General features: G+C 27.8%; 5 protein-coding genes across 5 annotated transcripts; 1 reads left to right on the top strand and 4 right to left on the bottom strand.

Moving 5' to 3' along the window:
- Window positions 1–458: 458 nt before the first annotated feature.
- PmUG01_05039500 (conserved Plasmodium protein, unknown function) lies at window positions 459–2,173 on the bottom strand (the record flags this gene model as incomplete). The annotated part of the gene is made up of 4 exons (XM_029003614.1): window positions 459–707; window positions 934–1,142; window positions 1,322–1,444; window positions 2,005–2,173. The coding sequence occupies 4 exons, from the start codon at window positions 2,171–2,173 to the stop codon at window positions 459–461; spliced, it is 750 nt and encodes a 249-aa protein (XP_028860542.1).
- Window positions 2,174–2,865: 692 nt separating this feature from the next.
- On the bottom strand, window positions 2,866–5,672 carry PmUG01_05039400 (serpentine receptor, putative; the record flags this gene model as incomplete). The annotated part of the gene is made up of 7 exons (XM_029003613.1): window positions 2,866–2,939; window positions 3,124–3,173; window positions 3,420–3,479; window positions 3,678–3,762; window positions 3,958–3,999; window positions 4,174–4,575; window positions 4,850–5,672. The coding sequence occupies 7 exons, from the start codon at window positions 5,670–5,672 to the stop codon at window positions 2,866–2,868; spliced, it is 1,536 nt and encodes a 511-aa protein (XP_028860541.1).
- A 1,580-nt stretch (window positions 5,673–7,252) lies between these two features.
- EIF4A3 (eukaryotic initiation factor 4A-III, putative) lies at window positions 7,253–8,425 on the bottom strand (the record flags this gene model as incomplete). The annotated part of the gene is made up of 1 exon (XM_029003612.1): window positions 7,253–8,425. The coding sequence occupies one exon, from the start codon at window positions 8,423–8,425 to the stop codon at window positions 7,253–7,255; it is 1,173 nt and encodes a 390-aa protein (XP_028860540.1).
- A 1,610-nt stretch (window positions 8,426–10,035) lies between these two features.
- PmUG01_05039200 (conserved Plasmodium protein, unknown function) lies at window positions 10,036–10,455 on the top strand (the record flags this gene model as incomplete). The annotated part of the gene is made up of 1 exon (XM_029003610.1): window positions 10,036–10,455. The coding sequence occupies one exon, from the start codon at window positions 10,036–10,038 to the stop codon at window positions 10,453–10,455; it is 420 nt and encodes a 139-aa protein (XP_028860539.1).
- A 1,181-nt stretch (window positions 10,456–11,636) lies between these two features.
- Window positions 11,637–20,067, bottom strand: PmUG01_05039100 (pre-mRNA-splicing helicase BRR2, putative; the record flags this gene model as incomplete). Its single annotated transcript, XM_029003609.1, is given in 2 exon segments — window positions 11,637–19,062; window positions 19,076–20,067. 2 exon segments carry the CDS (start codon window positions 20,065–20,067, stop codon window positions 11,637–11,639), a joined length of 8,418 nt encoding a protein of 2,805 aa, XP_028860538.1.
- Window positions 20,068–21,853: the final 1,786 nt, after the last annotated feature.

The raw sequence follows: 21,853 nt of genomic DNA, 5'->3' as shown, positions 1-21,853 counted from the left end.
GTACACAGCAGACCATAACCGACAATTTTTTTGCCTAATTGTATTATCATCTTTTGCTATTTTGTAGGTTGCATATTTTGTTATGTTATGCATCTTTGTCATGCTAATTCTAGCTTACTGCTAAGATGTTCACACAGAAAGCAAAACTATTATTTATTGGCAATTATATTTATTTATGTCTCGATGTATGTGCATATATATTAAGGCATAAGTAATTATACGCAATTGCGCTTCTTTAAAAATTAGGCGAGTTCAATTTATTAATGAGGGAAAAAAAAAGAAAATTAACAGTTAAGCGGTTAAGCAGTTAAGCGGTTAAGTAGTTAAGCGGTTAAGTAGTTAAGCGGTTGAGCTGTCAGACCGTTAAACCGTCAAGCGGTTAAACCACTAAACAGCTAGACATTTCACTTGAATTTAAGTACTATTGCCGCGGTACACATGTATGCAGTACTCAGAAGTTAAATTTTTTTTTTTTCGAAAATGTATATGCAATTTTTAAGGACATTATTGCTGCAGTTTTCTCTAAACATTTTACTAGTCTTTTCATCATATGTATAGCAATAATTATTTAAAAAAAGATCTAGTATTTCTTCTCCTTTTTTTTCATTAATTGTACCTATATTAAAATTGTTGGGTATGTCCCATGATATTATTATTCCTCGTCTGTTTATTCTGTCAAGATTTTTAAGAAACACTTCTTCCTTTTTCTGCAAAACCAAAGTGTTCATCATGCATATACAAATATATATATATATATATATATATATGCCCTTGCTTACACGCATGCCTACACACACATATTTACACACATGCCTACACACACATATTTACACACATGCCTACACACACATATTTACATACATGACCACACAAACATACTCTTACACATATAACTACACACATACGCACGTCCTATCATTTCTCTCTGCTAACCTTAGGGATGTATTCACCAACATTCAGACACAACACGTAATCAAATGTTAAAATGTTTCTTATATTTTCTGTACTCATTTTTATAGCTTTACTCTTTTCAAAAAGTTGATCTTTTTTTTTCATATCTTCTTTTTTGTTGGACATGTTAATCTTTTCAAGCAAGTTGGGCACAAAATGTTCGCTTGTAGCATCAAGCGTGTATATATTTTCTGAAAAGAAATACTTGCATTGCGCTCATATATACATATACGCATATATACATATATATATACATATATATATACATAGGAGGCTTAACTTATGGTAACACTCGTAGCACACAGGAAGAATTAGCAAAAGAAAAGAATATATATTTTTACATTTTTCTAAAACAAATGAACAAACTGACCATTTTTCAGGGAATTAACTAGCTTAAAATTACCATCCACACCAAAGGACTTTATTTTATGAAAATTCAATTCATTCACGTAGTACCCATAACCACACCCAACGTCTAAAACGGTCCTTGCTTCTGTAGGAAACGCATATCGCACATATACAAACGCGGGATGTATATATGTACATGTATATGTATATATTTATACATATACATACAAATACCCCTATATATACAAATACCCATAGACATGCATAAATACACAACTACACATACACAACTACACATACACAACTACACATACACAACTACACTTACACAACTACACATACACAACTACACTTACACAACTACACTTACACAACTACACATACACAACTACACTTACACAACTACACTTACACAACTACACTTACACAACTACACTACACAACTACACATACACAACTACACTACACAACTACACATACACAACTACACATACACAACTACACTTACACAAATACACTTACACAACTACACATACACAACTACACTTACACAAATACACTTACACAAATACACATATATACTGTATCGTGTCCATATATGGGTAAGCTATCACCCATCAAAGCACGGGTGGAAAGCTCCTAAATGTTATAACAAAAAGAGGTACAACACAATCATTCATATAATAAAACACGTATGTTCATTACTTTTATCCTTAAAATATTTTACGATTAAGTTTGATAAAATATAATCAAACGAATAATTTAAGTTGGTTAACCAATACCCGTTTTCATGAATTCCCCATTTTATTGTAAAGCCTAAAAATCTTAAAGTTTCACTCAAAAGCTTGTGTTCATACTTTTTTATATAATACATATTTCCTCCTCACATTGGTTGTACATAAATAGAAAAAAGAAAAAAAAAATTTTACACTAAAAAACTTATTCCTTAGAATAGTTCATAATTTATAAGGTGCATCGATTTTAGGATAAGATAAAAAGGAAAATAAAAAAGTATCAAAAATAATATGATAAAATAAAAAAGTATCAAAAACAATATGATAAAATAAAAAAGTATCAAAAACAATATGATAAAATAAAAAAGTATAGGACAGCATAACTAAAAAGCTCGACGAAAAAAAAAAAAATAGAGAATACGATAAAAGTTCGATAAAAATATAATGCAGCAAAAAAAAAAAAAAATTAATCTTGTTAAGAGGAGCTTTCACAAAATCGTCCTTTAAATAATGTATAAAATAACAAAATGTTCAAATAATTTAAATGTTGGTATACATAAAAACAAGATTTCGCAATTTTAATTTTAATGTTTCAAACAAAGGTGCCAAACAGATAAAATGAACAAAATGATAACGAAAAACACAAACTCCGTTAAAAGGAAAAAACATCCTAGTGAATTGTCATAGAATAAGCAACGTGTAGTAGCTTCCTGCATATAATTTATAATTATATTATAATTAAATGATTATGGCAAAATTGCTTCAGTGCAAGCAAAAACAGGAAAAAAAGGAAAAAAAGGAAAAAAAAAAATAAAAAAAAAAAAAAAATATATTACTGTAAGTCTATGTATGGATACTTTGATTCTAACTGTTCATATTTCTTTCCTGAGATATTGTATACTAAATCTTAAAAAAAAAAAGTAAAAAAAAAAAAAAATGATACATATATACATTGCTTATGCCCCATACATGTAGATACCCATGTAGTTGATTTAAATTATTTAGCTCATATAACTCATTTGGATCACTTCAATTTTTTTTTTTTTCCCCTTTTTTAACATTCCCTATGCATGTATGTTTTAATTATTACATATTAAAATAGAAAGGTTAACGAAATGTATGAACAAATGAGTAAAGTGCCTATAAAAAGAAGGGAAATTTTTCCGTAAAAATATATATATATATATGCCTTAAAAAAATATTAACAAAACATGTATTTTACAAAAAAAAATTGTTCTATTCCCTGTTAAGGGGTAAATGCAAATTATAGAATAATTAAAAATATGGTTTCATATTTCTCAGAACACAATTATATATACACCCATACAAGCACATAGATACACGTATATATATATCTGTTCGCATGTAACGTATATCTCTTTTTACACTGAAAAATTTTTCATAAAAAAATAAAGGACAGGAATTGATAATATCCACGAATTGTACCTACGAAATACGTAAAAAGGCGTAAAATGGTACACAAAAACAGTTGTATACAAGTGTACTCCTGCGTGTTTACGCATATATGGACACGCACGAAAGAAATGTTAAAGATAAATACACAAAATTAACCGTATGTAGTTCTTTTTTATTTTTTATTCTTTCTTATTTCTTTTTTTTTTTTTTTTTTTTTTTAATCCTAACAATAAGGTATCAAAAATGATGAAGAGCTTCTCATCCATATTCTTTTTTTCCTTCAAAAGATTCTTGCTGTTGTTATAGATTAGCACTGAAATGCGAAGAATAAAAATGGAGAAAAAAAAAAAAAAAAAAAATATTGAAAAATGCTATAATGGTGTTACCTTCTTCTTATATAAAAATAACAACTACACCTACACAGATATACATGTTCACAAAAAAAAAAAAAAAGAAAAAGAAAAATCTCAAGGGTAATAAGTAGCATGATTCACTGTATTCGCATTACCTGCAATGAATATTCGATGAAGAACGAATGGAAGTGCTATAACTATAAAAAAAAAAAAAAAAAAAAATTTTATTGATCATGTAGAAATATATATATGTATGTATGCAAGTATATGTGTACACATGTACACAAATGTTCGCGTAAAACATCCTCAGCGAGGGGGAAAGAACCCCCTTTGAGCTACTTATCTTTTATATGCTTCTTATGTATAATAACCTGAGTGCATCGAGGAGTATAAATTTAAATTCTGATGATTTTGTATTTCAGATAAAGTGTATAAAAATTTTAATACTGCATATATAAGCGATGTCCTGTATGTGTCAACACTTTTCGCTTTATTATTTCTTCTATTTAATATATAACAAAGTATTGAAATAACAAAACAATCAAATATTGATTCATATATTTGGCTCAATACCTTGAGAACACTAAAGCCTGACCCATTGAATGCATAAGAAATTATATGAACAAAGTAAAGAATATTAGAAAAAAAAAAAAATAATATTGCACAATGGACGGATTCTATTAATGCATTATTTCCTCTTCTTAACACTTCTCTTTTTCGATAGTAAACCAAAAATAAGAAGCTTAATATAACCATCAATAGCATGTATATCTCTACAAGACCTTTCACAAAAAAAAAAAAAAAAAAAAAAAAAAAAAAAATTATTAACATGCATGGTGAAAAATAAGGCCATGAATAAATGTGTACATAAGGTGAGGAAGTTTTAGAATATATGGAGAAAAAACGAAATGATAATACGATTTAACATTCCGAAACTAATGCAATACTCACTCAGTAGAGGTACATAATATAATATAGTATGCATTGTATAATATAAGGATTTATGTCCATGTGGACACTCCCCCTCATTCATAAATCAATTCGTACCTTGGTCTTCACAAGAAAATTGATCCTTCAAAAAGTTCATATTATTTCTGAACTCAATCTTGAACGCATTTTTATATTTCTTTCCACAATTAAGTAGAATAAAATTTAAATTTTTTTCCGTTAATTTATTATTTATATCTTTTTCATATACAAAATAGGATGTTTTAAGATACTCAGGTGATACATCATTAAAAGAATGCATAAACAATGCTTCCTTTTCCAAATCTGCGCAGTGTTTCCCTTTTCTATTTTGTGCATAATTATATATTTCATCATCTGTTTTGTCTAGTATAAGAAATTTTGTGTTAGGCACAAAAAGGTTAGACAATTTTACAATTCCATTTTTCTGTAAATTTTTCGTGTAACAGAAATTTGAAATTTTGCTATAATTTCTATCATTATACAGTCCATATATTACTTTAGATGATACAAAAATCGGGCTTATGTTTGCTCCCCTTAATAGCAGATTGATAACGTGTACCTTCATCTCTTTAACATATTGTACTAATAAAAAAGCATAATAGATCTTACTATTATAATTATTGTTATAATTATTACTGTTATAATTATTGTCGTTATAATTATTACTGTTATAATTATTGTCGTTATAATTATTGTCGTTATAGTTATTATTGATGTAATTGTTATAATTATTGTCGTTATAGTTATTACTGTTGTAATTGTTATTTGTTCCTCCCTCATATACTCTTACACACAATCCTTTCTCGCATTCTTTCAGAAAATTATCCTCATCTATGTTTGTTATGTACAGTAAAAGGAACAAAAAGAGGAGCAGCCTCTTTCTCAGTAGTACTCTTCCCATAATGTTATCCAAAAAAAAAAAAAAAAAAAAAAAATTTCAAAAAAACTTAAATTAAATATTGCACGGCAAGGTAAAATGTAACTGAGAAAAATGCCAACCCGTATGACGTTTTTTCCATTCGCAATGTTTTGTAAAAAAAATGAAAAAAAAAATAAATAAAATAAAGCAAAAGTGGATACAAAAGTGGATACAAAATGGATACAAAAGTGGATACAAAATGGATACAAAATGGATACAAAATTGATACAAAAGTGGATACAAAAGTGGATACAAAAGAGGATGCAAAAGAGGATGCAAAAGCGGATGCAAAAGAGGATGCAAAAGCGGATGCAAAAGTGTACGCAATGCCGCAAAAAATGTAACACTGAAAAATAAAAAGACGCAAAATATAACAGAACAATGTAAGAGGTGTTACACTGCCTACGTTTTAGGAGTCCGTTTTTCTTTCTTAACTGTAATTATGTAATGCATTTAAATTTCACCAACAATAATAAAATAAGACAAAACAAAATGAAAAGAGCCTTATTTGCATCATTATGTGTGCATGTATATATATATAATATATACCCGTATTAATACTAAACGTATATAAGAGTACGTTTTGCATATTATGCTGAGCAAATACTGTTCTAAGATTTATAAAATAATGCCTTATCTAAGCTTGCTATTTTTTTTTAGAAAAAATGTCAACTCTTTTGTTTTTTTTGACTGCCATATTATTTTATAATTTTATTCTGCTTCATTTTGCTTTATTTTATTTTTTCCTTATTACGCCAAATATAAGCTTAACGTTCCGATAAAAACCTCACTCCATTTTTCTTGTTTTACACCTTTCTCTTCCTACTTTTTGTACATGCTTTTGCATATACGCACATATCCAAGAGTGCTTGTGTATTTTTAGGAGAATTCCCAATGACATGTTCAGCTACGTTTTTCTGAACAAGCAAATAATTTATTAACAAATGTCAGGTAAAAAAAAAAAAAAAAAAAAAAAAAAAAAAAAATGCTATATGCAAAAATTACTATGCTATTTTTAATTTACATTTTTGATAAAATAATTAAACGAAATTGTTCTTATATAATTAAAAAAAAAAAAAAAAAAAATAGAAAAAAATAAGAAAAAATAGGAAAAAATTAGGGAGGAAAGAGTAAATAAGTACAAAATGGTGCAACAAAAAAATAAAATTATTTATTTCAAAGAATGTGCGCAAATAACATCATTGTGAGTACCAATAAACGAGAGTGGGAAAGATAAACAAAGGGATAAAAAACAAAACTCAGTGAATGTGGTGTAGTAAAAATGGCAAATATTGTAAGTGCAATAAACGTAATAAACGTAATAAACGTAATAAACGTAATAAACGTAATAAACGTAATAAACGTAATAAACGTAATAAACGTAATAAACGTAATAAACGTAATAAACGTAATAAATGTAATAAATGTAATAAACGTAATAAACGTAATAAACGTAATAAATGTAAGATACGATGAAAAAGTTGATGAGACGTGACAAAAAAAAAAAAAAAAAAATATTTTACGCCATTGAAAAAAATGTTTCTCATTTACTTAGCCGCTTTTCACAGCAATTCCGTAATGTTCATAGGCATTTCATCAATTTGTGTTGAATAGTACTGTTCGATATCCCTCAAAATTTTTATGTCATCATTTTTAACAAAACTGATAGCAACTCCTTTTCTTCCAAATCTCCCACTACGTCCAATTCGGTGGATATAACTTTCTCTTGAATTGGGCAGATCATAATTAACAACAAGAGAAACTTCTTGCACGTCTAATCCTCTACCCCATATATCGGTTGAAATTAAAACTCTAAATTTACATTGCCTAAATTTTAACATAATATCATCTCTTTCACTTTGAGTCATATCTGCATGCATTTTACAAACAGTAAAATTTGATTCAAGCATTTTCTTAGTTAACCAATCTACTTTTAATTTAGTATTACAAAAAACAACAGCCTGAGTAATAGTTAAGCTTTCATATAAATCTGCCAAAGTTTCATATTTCCATTGTTCTTTTTCAATAGATACAAAGAACTGTTTAATACCTTCTAATGTGAGTTCATCTCTTTTAACTAATATCTTCACTGGTTTATGCATAAATTTATTTGTTATTTCTAAAACTTCTTGTGGTAATGTAGCTGATGATAGAATAATTTGTGTATTGGGTGATAAGAAACGATATATATCATACACTTGTTCTTTAAATCCTTTATTTAACATTTCATCTGCTTCATCAATAACTAACTGTTTGATATATTTACATTTTAAATGCCTTAAATTTAACATATGATATATTCTTCCTGGTGTTCCACTAATAATATGGACCCCATTATTTAATGCTTTTATATCATCACTCATTCTTTTCCCTCCTATACAACAATAAATTGTTACATGAATATAGTCAGCTAATGCTAGACAAACCTTTTGTGTTTGTTCTGCTAATTCTCTAGTAGGTGACAATATTATTATTTGAGTTTCATTTAAATTTCTATTAACACAATTTAATGCCCCTACAGCAAACACACAAGTTTTCCCTGTTCCACTTTGACTTTGTAAAATTACATCTCTTCCACTTAATATAGGCTTGATACCCCTTTGCTGAATAGCAGATGGCTTTTCAAATCCATATGCATATATTCCTCTTAACAGACCTTCGTCTATTCCTATATTTTCAAAGCTCGTGCATATTTCATACTTCTCTGAAGACTTATAATAATCATTGTGTTCCATCTTTTTCGTGCATATCCACGTTCAAATATTTGCCCAACTGCGTCAATGTTAGCGTATCCCCCAAAGAGTACCAACATATATATAACTACATATATAAATGTATATATGTACTATATATGTATGTATTATATATATGTATGTACTATATATGTATGTACTATATATGTATGTACTATATATGTATGTACTATATATGTATGTACTATATATGTATGTATTATATATATGTATGTACTATATATGTATGTACTATATATATGTATTATATATGCCATTAAAATTTTCCATCAAACGAGGGGTGGAATATTACAACTACATCTCATGAAATGTTCATGTCGAACTTTCAAAAATGTTTTCTTAATATTTTGCGAATTAGTAATAAACTACTTCTAATTCTCTTTTGCAAAATTTAAAACATGAAACAAAAAAATTAATTAAAGTAAAAATAAAAATATAAAAATGAAAATATAAAAAAAAATGAAAATATAAAAAAATGAAAATATAAAAAAATGAAAACATAAAAAAATGAAAATATAAAAAAATGAAAATATAAAAAAATGAAAATATAAAAAAATGAAAACATAAAAAAATGAAAATATAAAAAAAGGAAAATATAAAAAAATTAAGAAAAAAAATATGCATAAAAATAAAATAACACTGAATAATACAAAACAAAAACTGCATAAAAACGTTGGAGAGGCTAAAAATAAATAGTAAAATTAAGGCATCTCAATTTTTTCATAAAGTTAAAAAAGGATGATACTTATTTTATATATTAAAAACACGAAGCTATAGTACAAGCATGAGTACAATTTTTCTTCTTCACAGGAACACTGCTTATATGTAAATATATATTCTACATTTTGCTTATACGCACTCCGAGTGTTATATTTTATCCAATCCCTTGGAACATGGAGTACTCGCCCATTTAATTTTGCCTCTCTCATACGTATACATTGCGTATGTACAAGCGTGCGTAAATGTTTATGACCGCAATGGAAAAGTAGTTTCTGCTCGAGCTAGTGAGAGTAAGTGTAAAATATTATCACTGCTGAGCCTTATGCGAATATCCAATAAAGTAATAAATTCAGAAATATCATATAGCCAAATGGAAATTAATAACTCTTGATTCGTAATATAAAAATATTTAAACGTACATATGCAGTTTTAAACTATGCGGAATAACACACTTTTTTTTTTTTCTTCATACTTTATTATCGTCTAACATACAACACTTTGACTGACAAGGAAAGATTGTTTGTATTTGTGTTTTATTTCGTACCAGTTTTATTTCGTACCAGTTTTATTTCGTACCAGTTTTATTTCGTACCAGTTTTATTTCATTTTATGCACGATAATAATTTTTTTTTATTTTTATTATTTTTTTTTTTTTTTCTGACTTTAAAATATATGCCTCTTAAATACTTGACCACTGCTATAAAATGAGAATGCGGCATAACCAACTCATTACTGATTTGTTATGCTTACACAAGAAAAAAAAAAATATTTATTTATTTTTTAGTTTTGTATTTATACATATAGGAGGTTGTTTTATTATTTTATTTTTTCCTTTTGTTTTTCCTTTTTGTTTTTCCTTTTTTTTGAAAAATATGGCCCTGACGACGGACTACTCCAAACTGGGAGAGGTGGTTTATCAAGTACAGGAATCGCCATCGCTTTATAGTCAAGAGAAATATTTTACACAAAAACAAAATGACGAATTTTATGATATAAAGAAGTTTATGTGCCTAGGAGGTACAATCAATGATAATGCAGTATATGACCTGGATAAAATATTGAAAGAAGGAAACAGAAAATGTTATAAAACCTTAACAGAGTCATATCAAATATTAGGTTATAAATATAGTACAACAAATAATAATGACAATGTAAAGTTTACCAAACTGTTTTACGACAACTACTCCAATTTGTTTTATTGTATGCACCTATATAATGATGATAAAAAATGCAATTCTTTGTTTAAGCACTTTTACAACACAATTAATTATGACAAAATTTATAAGAAGTAGATTAATGTTTTTAGTGTTCGGATGGGGGAGCAAGTCGTTATGTTTTGCTCACTTGTGGTACACGCCACGTATATATATAATGAATATATATATACATGCATGAGTACATATATATACGCAGATATGCACACACATAATACGTGCCTATTACATATAAATATGTACATATGTGTGCATATATTTTGCCAAGTGCCAAGGAAAGGCCTTTTTTTCCCTTTTTTTGTAAACCTTCATTTTGCGCAAATTATGTTATGCATAATTCCACCAAAACGGCAAACACAAATATAAAATACACATTAACAAAAAAAAAAAAAAAAAAAAAAAAAAAAAAAAAAAAAATTCTGACCATATCATGCAAAAAGGGTACCAATATGGTCAAACACTTTTTTATCGATACGTCCTTTTTGCGCAATCATTCCTACGTAAATACCGCTTCAACCTGTTCAACACATGGAAGCATTATTGAAGCATATTTTTATGTATTTATTCATTCATTTATTCATTCATTTATTCATTCATTTATTCATTTATTCATTCATTTATTCATTCATTTATTCATTCATTTATTCATTCATTTATTCATTCATTTATTCATTCATTTATTTATTTCCTTTTTCTTTTCTTTTTTTTTAAACAGCCATTTTAATAAAATCAGCATGTTAATGTGCTCTGTGCAGAAAAAATAAAACTGTTCTTGTGCATAGAAGTTTACCAACGATGAAAAACGTGTAAATAGGAAAACATGCGCAAAAGTACTCAAAAGTACGCAAATGTAAACGACACAAAAAACATGTAAATCCTGTAAAAATATGTAAGGCCCGCAAAATTTGCAAAACCTGTTAAACGCGTTAAACACGTAAAAGGTCATTCCTACAAAAAAGAGCTTACTATTTAAGAACATCGTCGAAAACAGTTAAAATTAACGATTTAAAAAAAACAAATAAAAAAAAATGTACAAATATGCATGTAAACACATATAATATATATAACATGGCTCCATTTTCCTCACCTTCCGCACCTTTAAAAGTCGATCAAATAGAGTTTTTTTCTACTAATATATGTACAGCCTTCTCACAAAATGAGCATACTCACATGAAGATATGCACGTATGTCATAAGCATAATGCTACAACAACCCTATATACGGATATATACTGCTACACCACCTCTATCCAGGCAGGGCTACCCCTCCACTGTAATCCTAAATTCGTACTCCTGGTCACACCCAACATAGCAGTCGTTTATGACGTATATAACGACTTGGTATGTATTGGGTTTACTGGGCAACTCAAAATTAATCTTTACATTATTAACTGGTTTTAGCAAAGATAATTTTTTAATTGACAAGAGTAGATTCATTTTTTTAATTCCGATAACTATCCACCACATTTCTTCCTTTTCGAATGGAAGATAAAGGGAGTGAGCAAAAGAGGAGATATCCTCATCCGTCAAGTCTCTTTCAATAGTTAAATTTAAAGTAGCAATTTCATTAACTTTATATGTTTTATTTAAATCTATTTCATATTGTACTTCTATTATTGGGAAAATATTACATACATTTGCAATTTGGCTCTTTTGTTTTTCATTTAAATGTTTTAATAAAAATTCTCTTTTATCATCATCTGCATTAATTAAGTCATATACATCCATTATTTCCATTTCATTGGCTTTTTTAATTAATTGACTATCAAAATGGGGTAACTGCAATAAGCTTGACTCATTATTTGTATTTGTTACACTTTGAGTTATCATTTGTGATACTTCCATTACAAAAAGACAGAAATTTAATATATTATTGCTACTTATGACGTCCACCAATGCATTTATTAATTTAAAAATTTTCAACAAAACTTTTTTCGTTTCTTCTATATAATTGATTGGTATACTATACCTATTTATATGTGCTTGTAAAATTATTAATGCTTTTAAATGAGCTGTAAAATATGTTGGTACAGTAATAAAATTGAGCAAATTAATTATATATTGATCTTTTTTTCCATTTTCTCCTGACTTGTTCAGGTCATTTTTGATATTTAATCCTTCTTGGTCATTTTTTAATAAATTTTTTTCATAATTTAAGGAGAGCTTTAAAAATTCATATGTTACTTCGATATTACAACTTTTGGAAATTTTTAAACATAAATAAATATCATAATTATTAATTTTGAGTAAATCAATAAAAACATTGGATAGACAAATAATTTCCAAAATTTTATTTTTTTTTAAATTTTTTAAGGATAAAATATATTCATTAAAAAAATGAACAACATGATAATCCAAGTTATAGAAAGAGGATATTATACCTAAATTACATGGTTTTAAACTAATCATATTTGTACTTTCTTCTTCTATATTTATGCAATTAGCAAATGATATAATTTCTATATTATTTTCAATCAATTCCGAAAGATAATCAGTTATGTGTTCATTTGAAATTCCTTTTAATCCATAATAATTTGGGTTTTTCTTAATTCGTCTATAAAAAAAGGACCATGTTAACCAATCAATAGCATCTTGATAATTTTCAATAGTACTCATAACTATTTCATTGTTTAAAAAATTGGGTAAATAATCTTCAATATTAGACTCAACTGTTAAAGGTTCATATATAAAATTTTTATAATACTCTTTCTTAGTTATATATGTATATATATATACAAAAGATTTAACATCTTCCCCTTGTCTACCAGCATAACTAATCATTTCTAAAACGTTCTGAATAGAGTAGTCTTCTTCTTTGTTATCAAAATGGGTTATTATTGTGTCCAATATTATTATAGTATTTCCATATACATTCAAACTGTATATATAATCATAAGCGACTATCAAAATTTGTATTGCTTTTTTATCAAATAGCATCTCCACTATTTTCCTTTCTACTTCCGTCATATTACTGTGTAGATAACACAATCCATTCTTCATCAGTTGCACCAGCATTTTGTCGTTTATATAATCAAAAATGGAATCCTCATTTGACGGCAAATCATCCCTTCTTTCATCTTCCATTTCCGAATTTCTTGCCTTTCCCCTCCCCTTCCGGGAATTACCATTACGCCTAGTACTACTACTACCACTACTATCACCACTACTGCTAGCATTACAACCACCATTCCCGCTAACCATGTAACTTTCCTTTCTGTTGATGCCCATTTGCACCATGTTACTATCTATAAGTCGTTCGATAGTTAAGTTGATGCCGTCTTTCTTAAAGTTCTTATGCGCGTTCCCTTCAAAAGCAGTGTGTGCAGTTTCGAACTCGTTTCTCATTCCTACAAACTTGCTCTCTTGGTCATAGGTGCCATTACTCCCTACCGCAGTGCCAACGTTGCTAGATCTCCCCCTCTCAACAACATAGTTTTCAAAAATGGAATAAAAATGCGTGTTATCATTATAGGCAGAGAGTATCAAATCAAGTGCTAGGGTTTTACATAATTTCTGTTCAGTTACAAATATGATAACATTTTTCTTTTTATTTAATTTTCTTATATTTTGATATACCTGCCTTTGCATGGACATATATCTATTTTGCTTGTTCATAATATTGACAGCATGCAAATATATTTCAATAGGTATATTTCGGACTGATGAAAGAAAATTATAGTAATCATTTTTTTTACATCCAATCCATTCGGAAAAATCTTTACAATTATATAAGGAACAACTAGATAGACATAGGATTCTATTTAATCCTATACTTTCATATATATGCTCGATTTGTAAATTCTGTAATTTATTTATATTATACGTGATAAAATTTTCTTTGCTACTACTATTATTAGTATTACTATTATTAGTATTACTATTACTATTATTAGTATTACTATTATTAGTATTACTATTACTATTATTAGTATTACTATTATTAGTATTACTATTACTATTATTAGTATTACTATTATTACTATTATTATTATCTGTGTCAGGTACTAGATTCATATCGAGAATTGGTAACAACAAAGAAGCACTGTTGCCAACACTTTTTCTACTTCCCTTCTTGTTTGACTTATTCAGTTGCAGCTGTGTTGATATATATCTTATTCTACTAATAACTACTTCCATAATAGCACCATTTGTAGTATCTAATAATTCCATATGATCAAATATATACAAATTAACATTTTGCAGAATTTTTTTCCTTCTCCATTTTTTTGATATATTATCATATATATTAGGTGTACTTAAAATGATATTACTTTTTTGCAAAAGTTTCATATCTACTTGCACATCTCCACTTAATATGCACATGTTCAGGTGAAACATGTTTTTAAAAACAATCCAATTTTTGTACGTTTTTAGTACAATTTCTTCCAATGGAGCTATATAAACAACTTTCATCAACTCGAGAGGATTGTTATAAATCATATCGGCCAGCTTCTTATCATTCATTATTTTATACAAATCTTTTTCATTCTTTATATATTTCCTCATGTAACTATTCAAATCGTGCAAACATTTCACTATTTTAATGATTGCCAATTCTGCTGGAATTAAATAGTACTTTGACGACGAACTACATATTATAACATTTCCATTATTTTCATATATGGAAGAAAAGACTTGAGTATATATAGGACTAAACAATTTTATATTTCTACTTAAAAAAAATTTTTTAGCTATTTCATACTTTAAAGAGTTCAATGGTAGTGGTTGTAAATCTAATAACTGTGTTGAGTAAAAATTTTTTGAGGGTAAGATAAGATCATTTAAATATAAGTTAACAGTACATTCACATTCCAACCATTTATCCGAAATTACCTTAACAATGTAATAAGGATTTTCATTTATTGGTAAAAAGAAGGTTAACAAATGGTCATCTAGAGTATCTGAAGAAGAATATACATCTTTCTTATTTTTCTTCATCATTTTGTTCTCTTCTTCATCCTTTTCACTTTCAAATATACTAGTAGTTTTATAATTCTTTTTTAATGTAAACAAATCATAATGGAGTATATTCTCATTAGATATATCAAACACGAATACCCAAAATAACATAGAGTACCCATGATATTTAGGGTTATATATAAAATCTGGGGTTATATTTAATTCCACTTTTAAAATTTTATGATTAATTGGTTGTATATATGCATTTAAATCAATTTTTGGAAAATGATGAACTAATTTATATATATTTTTAGCAATTTTTTTATTTTTAAAAATGGTAATATATTCATTTATATTCATAGTAATATAATTCTTAAAACTGATATTTTTTTTTTCTACAACTCGAATTAACTCATTACTTAACAAACCGAACTGTCTCAAGGGGGTCATAGTACTCCACATCCTTCTCTCTATCATTTTAGAAAATTTTAACGTCAATGCAATAAGACTGTACGAATTTTTTCTTAACGATATCTCAAAGAACGAGCGGAATATACGTAAAGCATTCTGGTGTATATACACCAAATCTGCATTTATTATATACCCACTCAGAGTTATATTCGACAAATATAACTGTAATAATATGTTTATCTTAGTATATGGAATGTTTATGGACTCCTTAACAGGTATAGGTAACTTTTCCATAATTATAGACAACTCAACCTTTTCCTCTTCTCTTATATATATATTCCTAAATTCTTCACTCATTGTAAATATTTTCAATAAATCAATTTCATTTGTATACTTATTCAACTTTTTGTTATACATATCTATCGATTTATAATCCACATAATAGTAACTACTTATCTTACCCATATATGTACTACTCACTGTGTTCAATTTCTTGTTATATTTTATTAAATCATATTTTTCTAATATTAAAAAAGAGGAATATATTATGTTGTAAATTCGTTTATTCACTTTTTGCCTGAACAAGTCATAATTTTCCTTATAACTTAAAAATTCTTGTATATCACCAAAGTTTTCACCCATTTGGATCCCATATAAAGATGGATTTTTCATCATACGTATATACATATATGTATAATTAAACCAATTTATAGCATCTTTTAAATTTTGTATATTTTTTAGAACAATTTCTGCATTTATAATATTAACAATATTGTTCAGTAAGGTAGATTCAATAAAAAGTTGTTCATTATTAAGAGAAAGATAGAGCTGTAAATTTTTATGATCAGTAATAATAATTGCTTTACCATTTTTATCATATTGTGGTCTACCAGATCTACCAATCATTTGTAAAACATCCATAGCTGATAATTCATCAAAATCGCCTATATTAATATTGTAAACACTCGTACCTTTAATTATTACTGTGTGTGCAGGTAAATTAATACCCCATGCTAATGTACTAGTAGAAACAAGGACTTGTAAATGTTTATCTGAAAATAGATCTTCCACTAATTTCCTATCCGTTCTTTTTAATCCTGCATGATGGATGCCAAAACCGAATGGAAGAATCTCCTTCAACTCATCATTAACGATAGCTTCCTTCTCGGAAAGTAATATTTCGGTCGAAATCTTCTTATCAATTAAGAATTTGCTCAAGTTATCACTTTTCATAAACCTATCAATTAATATCTTTGCTGTTCTGTATGTTTCTTTTCTACTATGAACAAAAATTAAAATTTGATTTTTTCCTGCTTCTTCAAGTACTTTTTCATATGTAATATCATTCATTAGTGCATATTTCTTTATGCCTTTCTTTTCTTTTATACCTATGTAATATTGCTCCAGCTGTACTGGTCTAAAGGAATAATCAAAATAGAACACCCCTTTTTGTAAATCCGCTCGTAGGAATAACCCTACATCTTCATAGTTGGGCAATGTAGCTGATAAACCAACCAATCGAATTTTCTTTTTATTCATATTTATTATTGTTTCATTTTTGTTAACTACATGATTGTCACTACTAACCATGCTTGATATTTTATCCTTACCAAATCGTGCAGTTTCTTCTGTACTAGTAGTGCTACCATCATATATCAATGTGTTATCTATGTACCTGTTAATACGCGTTATAATACTCTCTAATACATTACCCCTAACTTCATTAAGTAAATGTATTTCATCAAAAATAATTAGTTTTACTTTCTGTAACAATATTTTTTCATTCCATTTACGACTAATTATTTCTAATTTTTCTGGAGTCATAACAATAATTTGGCTATCATCTATTTCTTTACTACTTAGATGTACATCACCTGTTAACTCACTTACCTTCAAATTCATACATTTTAATCTCAAGTTAAATGATTGCACTTGTTCATTAACTAAAGCTTTCATAGGAGATATATAAATAACCTTAAAATTCTTTTTGTCAATATTTCCACTTGTTAATCTATTACTATTGATAACATTTAATATACATAATAATGCAATATTTGTTTTACCTGACCCTGTTGGAGCACATATTAACATATTCTCTTCATATTTATTAAAAGCTGTATCGTATACTTTTGACTGTATTGCATTTAATTTGGTTATATTAACACAGGAAAAAACTTCCTGACTCCATTCAGGTAATTCTGTAACTGGTATTAATCTAATCTCATCTGGTGATGTAAAGTAATTACATTTATTACCTATTTTTTTATTTGAGATGGAACTACTACTATTACTACTATTTCTGTCCTTCATACTTCTAATGATAATTTCATCATATTCTTTCTTCTCTATTCTTTTACTATCCGATGGAAGAATTACTTCTTTATTTAAAAAGTCATTATTCTTCTTTAAAAGGTCCATTTTTTCTAAGTCTATGTATTTACCTTTAAAATTTTCCCCTATTATATAACTTGATTTTTCCCCCTTCTTCTTTTTATTTCCATCTAGTGTTATGTTTACCTTTCCTGCGTTCCCTCGCCTCGACGTTTGTTCCCTTGAATTCGATTTTTTGTTTCCCTTTGAACTTCGACCTTCGCCCTCCTCATCATGGCTATCACCACTAACATTTCCATCGCCGCTATCACCGCTGATATCAGTACCATCATTGACGCTCGTGTCCACTTCGTTCTCGTCCTCGTCCTCGTCATCCTTCCCCTTGGCCCGCATCTCATCATCATCATGTATAAATCGCTGTTCAGGCAAAAACTCATTTGTACTATGCTCATATTTTTCCTTATTAAATAAATTATCTGCTTCCTTTCTCATCGTTTTTACAAACTCACTTTGCTTGTTCTTTTTAAAATTTTTAAAATTAGACAAGTCTTCTAAAATTTCTTCTCCTTCTTCTGTTTTTTTCATATTTTCCATTATGTATTTTTTTTCCTTTTCTGTTTGTGCCTGACCAAGCAAGGTACAATAATAAATTTTCCATCTATTTTTTATTAACAATTTAGCCATGGAAAAATTTTCATATTTTAATATATTAACTAGTTTATTTTCACATTCTTGGATATCATATATTTTTAAAATATTTAAAACTTCTTTTTCTTTTTCTAAGCATAGTGATGGGTCAGTAAAAACTTTATTCAATTCTCTTTGTAACCAGTGTGCATCAATGGAATTCGTGTCCAGGTCATAATTTTCCGTATTTTTATTTTTATATTTGAAATCTTTATTTACATTTTTTAAACTCAGATGATTTTCATATTTCTTTTTTTTCCTTTTCAAATGGTTCAATTCTTTGACGTTAGTTGTCTTCTCTCTCACCTTTTGTTTCTCTTTCTCTTCCTCCTCTTCATCCTCTTCTTCATTTTTTTTTTTTTTTTTTTTTTTTTCTCCTTTTCTGTTTTAATTTTTTTTCTTTCTTGTTTGAATCCTCCTTCCCTTTTTCATCATCCCTCCCACTGATCTTGTTACTGTCACTCGTCTTTTCGCTATCATCCTCATCCGCTGTATCGTCTTCATATTCATTTTCATCTTCCCCCTCTTCTTTTTCGTCTTCATCTTCCTCATCCTCAGCTTCATCTTCATCTTCTTCCTCCTCATCCTCATCCTCATCCTCATCCTCATCCAAGTAGTCATCACTTAGTTCATCCATTATGTCACTATAGTTGTCATCATTTTTTCTATTCACATCTCTCCTATTTTTATGATTAAAATAATCATCGTCTTCCTCAAACACTACCGCAACTCCTTCCTCCTCATTGTCCATTTCCTCAATTTCTTCTTTTTTGTTAAAATCATATATTTCTTTTGATAAATTATTTAGTTCAATAAACATCTCATCAGTTATGGTAACTTGAAGAGAACTGTCGACTAATCTTTTTTTCTCTTCATTATTTAAGCTATCATCTTTTAAAATATATAATATTTCATTACATGTACTGTTAATAATATCCCCTGTATTGTCACCTATCATATTTCGAATACTACTCAAAATTTTACTTAGTATTTGTTCTGTATATTTCGTAGTTGGCCTATATAAAAATATATCTTCAATATTCATACTCAACACACTTCTTTCCTTCATATTATTGTTATTACTCCTATTTCTACCACTCTCCCTTTTTAATTTTTTACTTGTTTTTTCAAAAAACTCATCTTTTCTTTTATTATTAGCTCTTCGATAATTTTCTTTATTTTTTAAATCATTAGGTTTACTATATTCTACTTTATCCCCCATCTTATACTTCAACTTACCTACTAAACTTTCACTTTCCCCCGTCGGTTCATTGTGGTTTGGTACTGGTCCCTCCCTTTGCAGCACCAGGTTTGAGTTCATGCGATACTCAAATCTCTTGAACTTTTCATATTCCTCCGCCATGTTTCACTATATCTGTAAATGTGTTTGTGTACCTAAATGTACATGTGCAGGTGCAAATTAGCGTACATGTATATATCACATGAGGAAACCTCTCACGTACACTTTCAAAAAGGGTATGTACGAAGTACTTGGTACTATATGCTAACGTGTAACTGAAATTATGCTTTTTTTTTTTTTTTTTTTTACTGCTCAGCTGAACGCAAACAGCCAAACAGGACAAGGTAACGATTTGTTCGCGTTATATGCGTTATGCGCGTTATTATGCGTTATTTGATTTTCCAAAAAAAAAAAAAAAAATAATTAGATCCTCTTCTTTTAATTTCCGTAAATCCCCAATGTTGTAATAATCATTCGTACTATCAATATATCGTTTCTAAAAAATATTTCTGTTTTAATAAATTTTTACAAAATTACATATCTTCAGTAGTTTTAAAATAATGTTTCCTCATCACTTATCAATTATCACTTATGACTCATTTTTTTTTTTTTTTTTTTTTTTTTTTTTTTGACCCAAATTAAAATATAACTTTATAACGTTTTATACACTTGTGTAACAATGGTACTATTCCAAAGTATGTTCATCTGACGTACTCGTAAATGTAAAGCAACATCTATACTAATTTGTAATTAGCAATATACATGATCTTTTCGTGCCCGTCGCTGGGGCATAGTTTTGCATATATGCAGATTCGCCCCCTACGATATTAAGCTTATCTTTGAGGGTAACAGTTGTATATATATATATATATAAACATGCATACATGCCCATGTACATACATACATACATAAGTACATACATACATAAGTACATACAAACATAAGTACATACAAACATAGGTACATACGTACACTTAGTCGCTTGATCAAAACCTCTTACAATTCGATTATCCCCCTTTTCTATAACAAAAAAAAAAAAAATTATGCCAAAATAATCAAACTATCGTAATGACTTAAATGGAAATAAGAAAAAAGTTTATTTTAAAGTGTAGTCAGTCGGGTACATACAAATGGAAAAATGCATAAACTGGAAAAAGTACAAACGATTAATTACAAATACTTATATTAATAAATATGTATATTCAATGAATGATAACTTAATGGATGATTTATATTCAACGAAGTTATTAGCATCAACGTGTACTGGCAAAATAATTACAGCCCTGTGTATATATACATATATATATATAATTATATAAAACATATAAATATATACAAGTACAAAATATACATATAAACTTGCACTTTTTGTACACGCATAAAATTGAACAAATTACGTATGCAGCAGCGCAGCGTGACAGAGCTCTTATATGCAAATATCAAATGTATGTTTATTACAGATCATTTTTTTTTTTTTTTTTTTTGGATGAAAAAAATATACTTTGTATTTGTACATGTACACAAAAAAAAAAAAGAAACTACATACAAACTTTTATTCATAGGCGGAATTATTTTTTTTTTACTGTTCATATAAACATACATACATACATACGTATATACGTATATATATGTAAATATGCATACATACATACATACATACGTACGTATATATATGTAAATATGCATATACATATTTTATATTATTTGTATAACTGCGCATAAATTAAGCAAAAAAAAAAAAAAAAAAAGAAAACTGCTAACAATAAACGAATGCTAATTAGTATAAGTCAGAAAAATGGGCCAGGGAAACTTCTTAAACTTTGAAAATATATTTTTATCATTTTGGTAAACGTTTATGAATGAAATGCATATCTTTAATTTGAAAGGTTTTTCATTCATTCGTACTTTT

Source organism: Plasmodium malariae, assembly GCF_900090045.1.
Source record: "Plasmodium malariae genome assembly, chromosome: 5".
Taxonomy (NCBI): domain Eukaryota; phylum Apicomplexa; class Aconoidasida; order Haemosporida; family Plasmodiidae; genus Plasmodium; species Plasmodium malariae.
Note: the sequence above shows the minus strand (reverse complement) of the source record. Positions and strands in the feature narration are given on the sequence as shown.